This window comes from Solea senegalensis, linkage group LG4 (assembly GCF_019176455.1).
Source record: "Solea senegalensis isolate Sse05_10M linkage group LG4, IFAPA_SoseM_1, whole genome shotgun sequence".
In the NCBI taxonomy this organism is placed as follows: domain Eukaryota; kingdom Metazoa; phylum Chordata; class Actinopteri; order Pleuronectiformes; family Soleidae; genus Solea; species Solea senegalensis.
In genome coordinates, this window is record NC_058024.1 from 14,935,307 (window position 1) to 14,948,558 (window position 13,252).

The 13,252-nt window shown below is 40.2% G+C and overlaps 2 protein-coding genes across 2 annotated transcripts; one reads left to right on the forward strand and one right to left on the reverse strand.

Moving 5' to 3' along the window:
* Positions 1-2,080: 2,080 nt before the first annotated feature.
* pck1 (phosphoenolpyruvate carboxykinase 1 (soluble)) lies at positions 2,081-6,387 on the reverse strand. The gene is made up of 10 exons (XM_044024981.1): positions 6,239-6,387; positions 5,694-5,984; positions 4,911-5,095; positions 4,526-4,729; positions 4,237-4,424; positions 3,969-4,131; positions 3,625-3,849; positions 3,375-3,506; positions 3,167-3,262; positions 2,081-3,009 (listed from the first exon to the last, which is right to left on the reverse strand). Exons 2-10 carry the CDS (start codon positions 5,915-5,917, stop codon positions 2,552-2,554), a joined length of 1,875 nt encoding a protein of 624 aa, XP_043880916.1. The 5' UTR covers positions 5,918-5,984; positions 6,239-6,387; the 3' UTR covers positions 2,081-2,551.
* A 4,936-nt stretch (positions 6,388-11,323) lies between these two features.
* On the forward strand, positions 11,324-12,980 carry LOC122768485 (uncharacterized protein C20orf85 homolog). Its single transcript, XM_044024535.1, has 4 exons — positions 11,324-11,448; positions 11,770-11,851; positions 12,503-12,583; positions 12,702-12,980. Exons 1-4 carry the CDS (start codon positions 11,390-11,392, stop codon positions 12,855-12,857), a joined length of 378 nt encoding a protein of 125 aa, XP_043880470.1. The 5' UTR covers positions 11,324-11,389; the 3' UTR covers positions 12,858-12,980.
* The last annotated feature ends 272 nt before the right edge of the window (positions 12,981-13,252 follow it).

The window sequence follows — 13,252 nt, forward strand, 5'->3', positions numbered from 1 at the left end:
GTCATGTTGTATTTGCAAAAAAAATTATTTGGATGAAGAAAATATTATAATTATAATACGTTAATTAAATATTTATTTGAGAATGCAGTTTGTAGGAATATGCTTTTTTTTGTGAAGAGTTTGTGGGGACTCTTAATGATTTTGTGGACGAACAAATCCCAAAAAAAACCTACATGAAAACAGGCAGTTGGAGACACGCAGTAGCAGTGTGGCTCTCTGTGTGTGTGGGGTAATTATTCCCTCAGATAAGGAAGCTAGTGAAAACAAAACTGGGAGTGAATCATTGTCTCCAACACGACACATTTCTTACAATCATCCCATCATCTCAACGACAGAGTGATGAGTTCCAGTGTATTGTGTGTGTTTTTCTAAGACGGCGGGAATAAAAACATGAACTTAGCTTCAGTGAGTGGAGGAGGAAGACAGCTTCTCCTGCTGCTCTCTCTCGCTCACACACACACGCACAAACTTCGTGGTGTTTTCAGTCAAGGAGGCAGACAGTGTGACATTAGACTTTCTTCACTTCTCATTTGAGCCTGCAGAGGTTTCTGAAATGACGACTCTTCCATATTCTTAGTCCAATGTGCTGCCATCTTGTCAGCTTCCCCCTTTATAAACTTACTTTAGCTTTAAGTTCTACACTGAAGTCTAGTTGAAGAGAACAAGACAAAAAATGTGCATATTTCAAACCAAAGCACTTTGATAGAAGGTTTTTCTTTTATCTTTAAATGAGACTGTCTGCAGTCGCTTTGTCTAATATATCATTTAAAGTGCATTTGTCTCTATACTGAAAGAGAATGTGTGGCGTATTTCTGCAAAATCCTACGGGAAATATTTTCCTTTTGATAAAGCATCCATTTATGGACAAAAATCAGAACTCCAGGCACATTTTTATGTATTCTTACACAATCTGAATTGAATTTGATGCTAAAAAGTTCAAAGGCCAAAATCCAAGCAACTCTTCACCTTGTTGTTTGTGTTTTTCTTTTCCTCACAGAAGAAGAACACATGACAACAAAGTCACAGGACACAGATTGCAGAGAGCGTCAAAAACAAGTGAGTGATGATTAACCGACGCTATACTGCCATTATCTGCATGTCTTACACAACAGCTGCAGTGAACCATAGGACAGTGACTCATTCAGCCACAGTCCATGTCTTATTTTTTTTAACTGGTGGCTTCTCATGGTATATACGGGGATTGTTATTGTGATTTTTTGACAGTCGTCTTGTGAGGCTTTATCCTCGTTCCAAACCTGTATACCCTTATGAATATTATGCAGACTTTGGGAGAACTGGGAATGAAGAGAGGGAGAACAGATGTGTGGACAGTTTGCAGGAACTATACTTGATGAAATAAGAAATGAATATAGGCTGGATGTGGCGTAGGACAAAAAGGTCAGGGGAAAGAGTAAAAAAAAGATTTCATGAAGGAGATTCCACACAATAGCTCTTTCTGTTTTCTTTAACCTTGGGTTTTTAGTTATTTGTGTACTTATGTACTTATTTTTTGTGTACTCCTTCCTCGTGCGTGTACCTTGCTTGGTTTTATTTCTTGTCCTGCTTGTCCTACTTCCTGATTGTCTCCCAGATTCACCTGCGTCTTATTAGTTTCACCGGTGTTTGATTATCACTGCCTCCCTTGTCTATTTATTCTCCGTGCCCCTTTATCCGATTGCAATCCAATCACAGGAAACACATTTTAATGTGAAGTGTAATGGGGGTTGGTTCAGTGTGTTCTTGTGTGAGTTCTGCCACTTCTGTTGACCACTATTGTCATTGATCCCGGGGATTTTATAATAACTGGGAATGAATATTGGTCTGATAAATATCTAGCGATTTGTCTTGACTTGTTAAAGGAGGGTTTGTTTATGCCAACATTTTGATGCTCACCCTTTTATGTGTACAGCTGAACTTTTGTTCTCTCATACTTGTCATTGTTCACTCAAATGATCTTTGCTATTTACGGTTGTTGTTGTTTTTTTTGCCAACATCACTAAAGACGTTCTCGTTTCATTCACACGGCGGAACGACCAAATAACAGCAACGTGACACATGAAAAATGAACCTGAGTCACAAATATGCTTAAATACTTTTTATTTTTTTGTCTCACCATAAATGGAGACGTAAGATTGGGAACCCAGAGTTACAATACAGTATAAAAATAAGTTAAAACGAAAGAAAAAGCTACGACAGGAAAAGAAAACATCAACTTCCCGTGCATGTGTTTAAGAGATCAAACAAGGCCCTGCTTAGTTCATCCTTCTGTGCCACACACATCCACATGGCAAAGACTGTGTGATGTGCATTTACAACACATTTTTCTTCCAATAATTTTGTCCCATTCTGCTCTAAGAATGACCACATTTATGTTCCGCAATCTCCGACACATTGTCCAACATTAACTGATAATGTTCTAGAATGATAGAGGAAAAGAGAAAAATGATCTTGTAGATTTTTGGATACTTTGTTCTATAATATTAATATTATGCTCTAAAATGTCCAGGACAAATATAAGCATGTTAACAATTCCCAACATGCTCAGGTCCCCTTACATCTGTGTCACTCTCTGATGCAGGAGGTCCAGCTGCAGGGCAACCTCGCTGGGCAGGTCGTCGTTCACCTGTGTGGTGAAGTACTGTCTCACCTCTTCCACCTCCTTCTGCCAAAACCCTTGATCCAGAGAGAACAGCTCGTCCAGGTTGACATTGCCCTGCAGACCCTGGAGGTTCAGGGAGTCCTGGGAAGGCAGGTAGCCCACGGCTGAGGGCATGGCACAGGCCTCGCCGTTCACCCGCCTGAACATCCAGTCCAGAATGCGGATATTGTCACCAAAACCGGGCCAGAGGAAGCCGGCGGTGGGGCTTTTGCGGAACCAGTTGACATGGAAAATTTTGGGGAGCTTGGCGCCGGGGTGGTCAGCCATGCTCAGCCAATGAGAGAGGTACTGTCCAAAGTTGTAGCCAAAGAAGGGCCGCATGGCGAATGGGTCATTCATGATGACCTTTCCTGGAGCAAAAGACAAGGCAAAGATGAGACAGGAGTATTTTTTAGTTCACTTCTGTGATACAGATGCAGAGCTAATATTTAGCCAAGCAAGGCTTTAATTCCTAAGGTAATATGATAATTAAATCTAGAAATATCTTGTGAGTTGAAGGATTCTGACCTCTGTATTCAGCTGCGGCAGTGGCCTCTGATCTCATGGCTGCTCCAACAAACACTCCATGCTGCCAGCTGAAAGCCTCATACACCAGTGGGACACCTGAAGTGAAGCAAGTGAGTAAAATGTTAGATTAGTCAGTCTGATTGACTTGCATGTATCTTCTATCACTCTTTTCTGCAACTTGTCTTCTAACAATGCCCAGGGTTCTCACCATCTGGTCTGCGTCCTCCAAAAATGATAGCTTCGATGGGAACGCCTTCTGGAGATTCCCACTGTGGATCAATGATGGGACATTGTCCGGCCGGAGTGCAGAAACGAGAGTTGGGATGAGCACAGGGTTCATCTGAGAAAGTAGAAGAGAGTAGGATAAGCTCTACTTACTCATTCTTGTCCCGACCCTTTAAATCTATTTTGTCCATTGAGTAATAAAAACAGAACTAAAGAACAGGAATAACTCTTACCATCGTCTGAGTTCCAGGGCTTGTTCTTCCAAGACGTGACAGTGACTCCCTCAGGCAGCGACTCGTCCATTCCCTCCCAGTACACACCACCATCGCTGGTCTCCGCAACATTGGTGAAGATGGTGTTCTTGACAATGGTTGCCATGGCATTTGGGTTCGTTTTAGCTGAGGTTCCAGGTGCGACGCCAAAAAAGCCATTCTCTGGGTTGATGGCGCGCAGGTTTCCTGTTGAACGAGAAGAAAGTAGAGAGTGGAAAAGAGCTTAGAAATGCCCTGTGACTTTGTATTGAGGTTCATATTCTTTTAGTTTAATTATATAAACATTTGTTTTTTCCTTATCTCACCTTCGTCATCAAATTTCATCCAGGCAATGTCGTCTCCCACACACTCGACCTTCCAGCCGGGCAGCGTGGGATTAAGCATGGCAAGGTTTGTTTTCCCGCAGGCGCTGGGAAAGGCTGCCACCATGTACTTCTTCTCTCCAGCTGGGTTAGTGACGCCCAGGATCTAAACACAAGGAATATTTGGTTTGATTACAATGCATAGTCATTATCAAAGGGACTTACAGTATGATGAGTTTATGGATAAAAATCACTTTCTTCCTTTCCTTACCAGCATGTGCTCAGCTAGCCAACCCTCCTCCTTGGCGATACGTGAGGCGATTCGCAAAGCGAAGCATTTCTTTCCCAGGAGGGAGTTTCCTCCATAACCACTACCAAAGGAGACTATCTGCCTGCTGTCTGGAATGTGGGCAATCAATATCTGCTCAGGGTTACAGGGCCAGTTGTTCACCAGTGGCTCTGAAAGAGGAGTCAGGAGTTGGTTAATATGAATCAAAGGGCGGTTTTAAAAGCACCATAATGTGAAGCAGTGATAACGTTAGGGGACATTGTTGACATACTCTTGAGTGGCAGAGGACATCCGACAGAATGCAAACAGCGCACAAACTCTCCGTTTCCCAGAGCCGACAGCACAGCTTTCCCCATGCGGGTCATCACCCTCATACTGGCCACCACATAGGGAGAGTCAGTCAGCTCCACTCCAATCTTTGAGAGGGGGGAACCCACTGGACCCATACTGAAGGGAATGACATACATGGTCCGACCTGAGGACAGAGGAGATGTCAACAATGAGTAATAGTTAGTGAACTGCAATTTCTGAAACTGAGTGAATTATTGATGTTTTTTCTCAAATAGATTTTCTGGCTTTTGCTTTTGTTTCTTCATTCATTCCTTAATTCTATGAATTATGGGTTTAATCAAATCAAACGTCTTCCTGTGTGGTACCTTTCATGCAACCAGGGAACCGCTGATCCATGGCTTTGTTGAAGTCCTGCTGGGACATCCAGCGGCCCAGCTGGCTGACTCCACCTCCCTGAGGCATGGGCACCGTGTCCCTCGGGTCCTCGGTCACAATCACCGTCTTGCTTTCCACACGGGCCACGTCCATTGGATCGGTCCTAGCCAACCAGCTGCAGCAGGAGGAAAAGGGGGCAAGAGGGAGAAAGATGGAAAATAGAAGATGTTATTTTGGTTATAAATACAAAAAACTCAAAGACAAAATTAGACAATAACAGACACAATTCACTTCACCAATCCTCCAGTAAACAATAACCAAAATGACACTTTTTGTTTTACACGACTCTCTGTTTTTGTTCTGTAATTGTTTTTCACTTTTACTCTGTCAAACCAATTAAAAGCCTATAAGTGAGCCTTGTTATGGATGTGTGACAGCTGATGGCGAGCAGGTTTGTGTCGTGACTGTACAAGCCGGATTTACTGGTTTGAGAGAATGGAGACCTTTTCACTGGTATGTTGTTTACTACATAGTCGTTGATGATTGAATGCTGATGCATGGTGTGCAGTCAGAGTGTTTTACATAATAGATCGGTCACTATAAGTCACTAGTGATTTAAAATCGAACTAAGGTGCTGGTGCCGAGTAGACAGAGAATCAGGCTGTCATCAGTAAACACTCTTTAATGCTATATTTTCTTTGTCGCCCAAAAAAATGTAAAAACTATTCTGACAATGTGAAAGGAACTGAACTCAACATGTACTGCCAACCCACCAGTTTTCATATTTGCTGAGCTTCTTGATCATCCCCTGCTCCTCCAGCTGGGTCAGGATAGCACGGTTCTCCTCATCCGAGCCGTCGCAGATGTGGACGGATTCTGGTTGGCACAGAGTCATGTTGGCCTCCACAAACTCTCTAATAGCTGGGCTGAGGGTGCTGAGGTCGCCCTGCAGGACTCTGTGTCCACCCTGTTTCCTGGACTGGATCTGAGGAGGCATGGTGCCGCTGGTCTGGAAAGGTGAAGAGGCAGTGTATGGAGAGAGCGAGGGAAGGATGGAAAAGAGGCTAGAGAGGTAGAATGTGAGGGTGGGGAAGAAGAGAGAGAGGAGAGGGGAGTTGAGAGAAGGGGTGGAGAGATGGGAAATAAAGAAGTTAGATGAGGAGAAACAAAAAAAAATACATAAATGATTTTAGATGTTTCTTAGATTTCATCTGGTTTTTGTATTACAATTTTGAAGGAATTGCAGCAGCCTGCAGGTCAAACTGGTGCAACAGGTGTCAGTCGCATCATCTCTGAAAGGAAAAGAGTGTGAAGTTACCTTCAGTAGTTCAGTAGAGCAGCGAGTGCTTTAGCTTGTCCTCATCAGCTGAGGGGGGTCTCTGTTGGCTGTTCCCAAGGAAGAGCTGAGGTTCCTTCTCAGTGGTTGAGGTTGTATCTGCTGGTGCAGTGCATGCTCCTTATATGCTCTAGGATGTCAGAGGTAAGAGAGGAGTGGGGGGGTGAAGGGGGAGGAGGGTGCGTGAGGGGTGTGTATCTGTGAGTAGGGGAGTATGTGCAGCAGGAGGTTATTTACATGAACCATTTGTTCTTTTATGCATTTAAGAAACACGACAGTGAATGATTAATAAGCAAGTAATGTCATCTTCACGTAACTGGTTTCCTCTGCCTGTCAGCTGATAATGACAGCTACAGTTGGCTGGGGTCCCAGGACATGTACTCCAGCTCTCGGGTATTTGTACAGTTGTTATACCAGTGTGAGTGGAACTTTAAAAAACATCAAATTTACTATTTTAATTTGAAAAGAAAAATGAAACAACATCATTTTCTTGCAATGTAAAAGAAAAAAATGTATTTTATTTATGTATTTAGAAATAGGAACACTACATATTATTCTATATACATGTATATATACAGCATATATACATGTATATAGAATGCAAATATGACAGATAATAGCACGAAGCTAGTTTCCATGTGTTTGCTTTTTTCAGTGTACTGTTTCAATAAAAAATTTCCCTCCCTCTTCAAAAAAAATAATTATCATGTCCAGCTTTGTACATCTCTGTGGCCTCTTGCAGCAGCCGGTGTTGAACTTTGACCCACGTCACCAAATGATGCAAGTTTGACACTTTCAAGCGTGTGTGTGACATGGACAGGGCCATGGCTGACGCACTTCTCATTGGCTAGTCCACAGAGGCTCGCCATGGGATCAAAGGTCAGTGTGTGTGAGTGTGTGGGAAGACAGATGTTTTTCTGCAAAGTTGCAGAAGAATTATTTATGATGTAATGGAGACTTTTAATTTATGGTAATATTTCCTGAAATAATGTTGTTTCTACAGCATCAATTGCCATGTCCTCATAACTCCTTAACAATTTGCAACAAATCTTCTGATGTCTGGTCTCCAGAGTAAGAATTCTGCCTCAGATATTTTGTGAATTAAATGAAATGAGTTGAAATGTTGATATGATGACACAAAACATCATATTACAGCTTTCATGTACAAAAAGTATAAATGGTATGCGTCCCATCATTTGCGGGAAAAGTAAAAACAAGTTTTTCTGGGTAACCTAGTGTCTTCCAGTGTCTTTTTTAAAAAAACAAAACAAAAAAACCCCACAAGATTTGCTCACCAAGCTAGATTTATGCAATTTATTTTATTTATTGTGACACAATTAATGTTAAAATATATGAATATTTTATAGGTGATACATGCCGCGATTCACAAATCTAGTTTTATGTGTTTTTGTTACAGCATTATTGCTTCTCAGTTATTTGTCTGGCTGCTTTTAATTTGTCATCTTTTGCAACTCAGAGTTAACTGCACATTAAAAGTTACATAACAATGTCTATATAACTCTGGTGTTTTATGAACAATATTCTGACTTGTTCAGTGCTCTGTCAGCAATTGTCAAAGCCAATGAGATGATGTTGAACCTGAAAGCTGAACTTAATCAGAATCAGAATACTTTATTAATCCCTGGGGGGAAATTGTTTAAATGTCACTTATGTTATAGCCTCGCTTTTATGTCCCAATTTAATGGTTTTATGACAACTTAACTTTGATCATCATTTGTTTCATATATTGTGTTTTTAAAAGTTTGGGGCAATTTTCTTTCACTTAGTATTGCTTTTATTCAGTTTATCATTCATTTAATTCATCTTTTTCTACTCTTTCTGACTTTATTTTGATATAGTTTTTTTCAAAAAAAATTGATTAATTGATTGCTTTTTTTGTTCCAGTTAAAACATCCTATGTAACACACTCCTCGCACAAAAACACTGATACAGCAGAGCTGACTGAACAACATCAACACAACTTGCTCAACAACAACTGATAATGTTGAGTGTGTCTGTGTGTCGAGTGTCTCACCTGGTGCCGTAACGTTGTTTCAGTGAAAAGTGTGACATTACTTTCCTTCTCCTGACATAACAGATACATCTATCACTACTTCCTGTTTCTGAAAGTTAACATTCTCAACCCAAAAAGTTGAAAATGTGCTGAACTATGTGTTCTCTTCTCGTGTTATCACCATGTACATTGTGTTCTGTGAGAACAAAATGTTTTGCATTGATTGCATTGATGTATATGTTTAACCTGAGTTTACATATATATTGGAATCTTCAGAGTAGAATATAAACCGGCACAGGAAGATATGTTATCTTTACTGTTGACTGTTGTTTTGCAGGTTTTCAGCGGGTGAAGCACTTTGACGTCATCATATTTAAAGTGCAGGACAGCGCGGAACAAGAGGAACTTTGAACTGTCATAAAGGACTTTGAGCTGTGATTAGGAACTTTGAACTGTGGAGGGCAGCATTACACACCTGTCAGTGAACATTATCTTGAGAAGATAAAGAAGAGGAAGACGAGCTGGTGGAAAAGACACTCGTCAATAGACGAAATGAGACTTTTCTTTTTTCTTGATCATCCAGAGATGATATAAACAAAAAAATAAACATGCCTATTCAACTCTCTTAAAGCTGCAGTGCGTAACTGTTAGTGAGTTTGCTCGCTTCTCCCTGTATGCGTGTGACTTTTCTCTAGGTTATCCGGTTTCCTCCCACATCTCCAAATGCATTCAATGCATTGAACTGGACACTCTAAATCAGTATTTCCCAACCCAGGTCCTCAGGGAACACTGCGCTGCATGTTTTAGATGTCACCCTGCTCCAACACACCTGATTCAAATGGTCAGCTCGTCATCAAGCTCTGCAGAAGCCTGATAATGAGCCATTCATCTGGATCAGGTGTGTTGTAGCAGGGCAACATCTAAAACATGAGTACTGTGTGAGTGAATGGTTGTTTGTCTCTATACGTTGGCCCTGTCCAAAATGTTCCCCGCCTTTTGCCCAATGTCAGCCAGGATTGGCACCAGCAGCCCCAAGACCCTCATGTCAGTGAGAAAAAGCATTTATCCCATCAAATTACCAAACAACCAGGGTTTTTTTGAGCAGTAAGTCTGGAATAATAGTCCGCTGAGTTTGATAGGTGTCCGTTATATTCAGTCTGTCAAGTTGCTCAGTCTTCATGGATTAAAATTGCACATCAGTGAACACTGGTAGCCTACTGTTGATTTTTGCAGACGCTTTTCCTGACACCACAGTAGTGTAAACAAAGTGACTTACATGATGTGGATTGTTGTGGACTTTGCTTTGTATCAGACTTTAGTGAAGGTGTGGCACTCATTGATTTGATCTGTGGCATTCATGGTTTAGAAGTTACAGTAAACAACAGTGGAGGTAAAAGTAAAATGTGCTGAGGCAAAGCCTAATGACATACAGAGACATGGCATCATTCATGACGTTCATGAACAAATATCCCACTCTCCGAAGACAGATCCTGGGAAAAGCATGAAATCTGAAAAGTCATCTCCCAGATTTGGAAACTACATTTTCTTTGTTTTTATGTAAAGAATGGAAAAGGAACAAAAGTGACACTTATTTACAGCAATATTAACTTAAGTCAAGTATATTATACATTTAATCAATAGCAAATTTGGAGTGAATTTGTTGTGGTTGTCAGTAGTGATGTGGTAAGATATTATCCTGTTATGTGCAAACTGGTTGTGTTAATGTTTTTAAGAAAAAGATGTTAATAAATCCCTTATGACTTTGAAAGCACCAGAGCGATGTTAGGCCACACCATCCGCTCATACTATAAAATACTATAGTTTTACTGATAATTTTGTCAATATATGTCTTTTTTTATATATGGCATGCAACACAAAGACAACATTTCTAAAACGACACGACAACTTTACTTTCACCTTCTTTCATCTGTCTGTGTTAAAGAACTTTGACTTGACTTTGATCATTGCACCTCTCAGTGTACGGCCTGCCTGAACTCACTGGAAGAAATAACTTTGAATAGAGTTTCCCTTGAATAGAGCGCCACCTTCTGTTTCTACACTATATTGCACGCCAGTCACTTCATGAAAATAAAATGTACTTGGATGCATTATTGTCTCTGAAAATAGAGGCATGTTTCCCTGTTTGCCAAGAGTAAACTAAGACTTTCTATTAACTATTGTTATTATCTTAAAGTGATTTGTGTTTTCGTGAATAAATACAATATCCGTGAAGCATAGGTAGGACAAAGTTTTTTCCAGACCTTTTGATAAAAAATTATTCAAAACAGGATAAAGTTTGGTTAGTTTTACTTTACTAGAACTTGAGAGAGAATCTGTTCAGCCATCAGATTCTCTCTGCACTGGAAAAACACTTTGCAATGCATTTCAATTTAGTATACATATATGCCTGTTTTTTGTGAATATTTGTCCTCTCTTCAAATTCTCATTTTATAAACGGCTTCATGAGAAAAATTCTACTCCTTGTGCTAATGCAAAAGGTTGAGTCACGGAGTTTAAATATGTTTGAAGTGTTTGGCCATTTATTTCATGTTATACGCGACGCCTGATGCACAAAAATGATTCAAAATGCAATTATGAAGAAGCTTGTAGTCATTCATTACTGTAATATGTGTCTAGTTTGGTCAATACGAGCACCAGTCAAGTGGAATAACAATACGTTTGATGATATTTCATATAATTTAAAAATAAAAGTGTGTGTTTTGACATGGAATGTAAATGTATTATGATGCAAAATTAATATATTAATACATAAAAACATGAAGAAATAGCTAATTATAACTTTCATGGGCCACATGAAATTGATGGGGGGGGGAAGATTCAGATAATCTAGCAATAATTTCAAAATCAGTGGCCTAAAGAGCTTTATGCAACGAGTATGGCTGGGGGGAAAAGAACAAACGACCCCTCTGGTGGTTTCATCCCACCATCATCATGGTAACCACCCCCCGCCATTACCACCAGAGAAGAGATATGTGTGTCAGGGAATTCCATCTCCATGACGACAACAAACAGGTCTGTCAGTGTGTCTTACACACAGGTGAAACATTAGCTGCACTGAGAAAGCGAGACCAAACACACACACACACTGGTCAGGACAGATGGCAGAGTCTGAGCGAACATCTGAACCCATCAACTTTGTGCATCAGGATGAAATCTGGTAAATCTCAACTTAACCTTGTGTTTATTCTGATAGGTTTCTTATTTTTAAACAATAATTAATAGTATTGTTGAAGAATATTTTATATCATCATTATGTTTTTCTTGATTCAATTATGTTTCCTCTTGTTTTTTTCTCATTCTTTTCCAGGTAATGCAGCTATATAGCTTTATATAATAAGTAAATCAAGATGTGCAAAACGTTGGTACATTTTCAGAAGGACTTTTAAGACAGAGAAAGAAAAAGAGCAAATGTTCTCATAGTGGTTATTGACTGAGGGGGTAGCAACCTGTTTCATGCATGATTTTCATCTGTGTGTAGGAAAGCACATGTAAAGCTGGAGAAGGATTCAGCTGAGATCTGGCCCAGCAAGTGGGGCTTCCTGACTGAGGTCTACAAGGAGGTAAAAGCACACACACATACTGTAGCAGAAGGAGATTTAAGAAATCCTTAAATGTTTCAGTCACACAACACAACAATTCAAAATAATATGCATTGAAAGGTAATATGTGTGCGTGTCCTAATTATACAGTGCTACAGTATACATTACTGCTGCTATTAAAAATAAAAATGTCAAACTTCACATACAGAGCAGGTCAGGCTGCAGTGAAAACACAAACAGACATATTTTGTAGATGCACAAGGAACGTTATGTTACTTTTCTTGTGGGTTGGAGCCAAAAACACCTGTGTCCTTACTATATTTGCAAGACACACAATTGTGCCCACCCTCCCCAACATCATATAAACACTTGTAATATCACCTGTTTAATGTAAACTACTGCTGAATGGCTGCTGTGCATCAATAACTTAATGTACTATTCCGTTATACACAATTTTAGTCAATTAAGTCAATACAGCTGGAAAATAACCACATGTTGATTTAAGTTTCCATTTGGGTTGTAGTGGAGGGGATGTAAAAAGTACATACTGTAATTAAGACAGTTGATAACTACTCTGACAGCTCCAGTCTCTCTCTTGTGCCTTTGTAATTTTTCGTGGCTGGAATTAAACTTAAGTGTTTTACCAAACCTCATCTGTTGCTTATGTTTCAGTACAAGACAGAGAATATGAGGCTGAAGGAAGCAGAGAGAGCGGAGCCACAACCTGTGACCCCTCCAGACAAATACATCCACGTAAGACATCTATCTATCTGTCTGTCTGTCTGTCTGTCTATCTATCTATCTGTCTGTCTGTCTGTCTGTCTGTCTATCCATCCATCCGCCCATTCATCCATTTTGTTTCATCCTCTAGGTTGGCCCCTCCCCCCCAATTCCTCGGACAACTCAGGCCCTGATTGGTTGGCGCTCGGGTCACTCACATTTACAGCTGGATAAGTATGGCGTGGTGCATCATGGGAGGCGTAGTTTTCTGAAGGAGCTGGGCTGGCCTTTTGACGCTTGTGGCTGATAGAGTGATAAAGTCCCCGGCGTCCACCACCGACCTATTGTTTCGACTAGTCAATTATCAATCACATTGCACTATTGAATGTGGAGAAAACAGATGGATTAAAAGTCAACTGCTGGAAGTCAACTGTGATATGACTATCATTTTACTGAGAAGTAACACATACATATAGATATGTATGCATAGATATAATCCATAAAGCAAATATGTATTGCTCATTGGTGATTATAAATAATGTAAAGTTACATTTCTCCTGACGGTTATTTTATTCCTCTGCCTGGTTAGTACTAAAGGAGAAGTTGGAGAAATCTTTGGTCCTTTGAAATGAAATAGTTTTAACAATTGCACTGCTCTGGGCCACCGAACGACTCATGGGTGAGTCACGCATGTTACGTAAT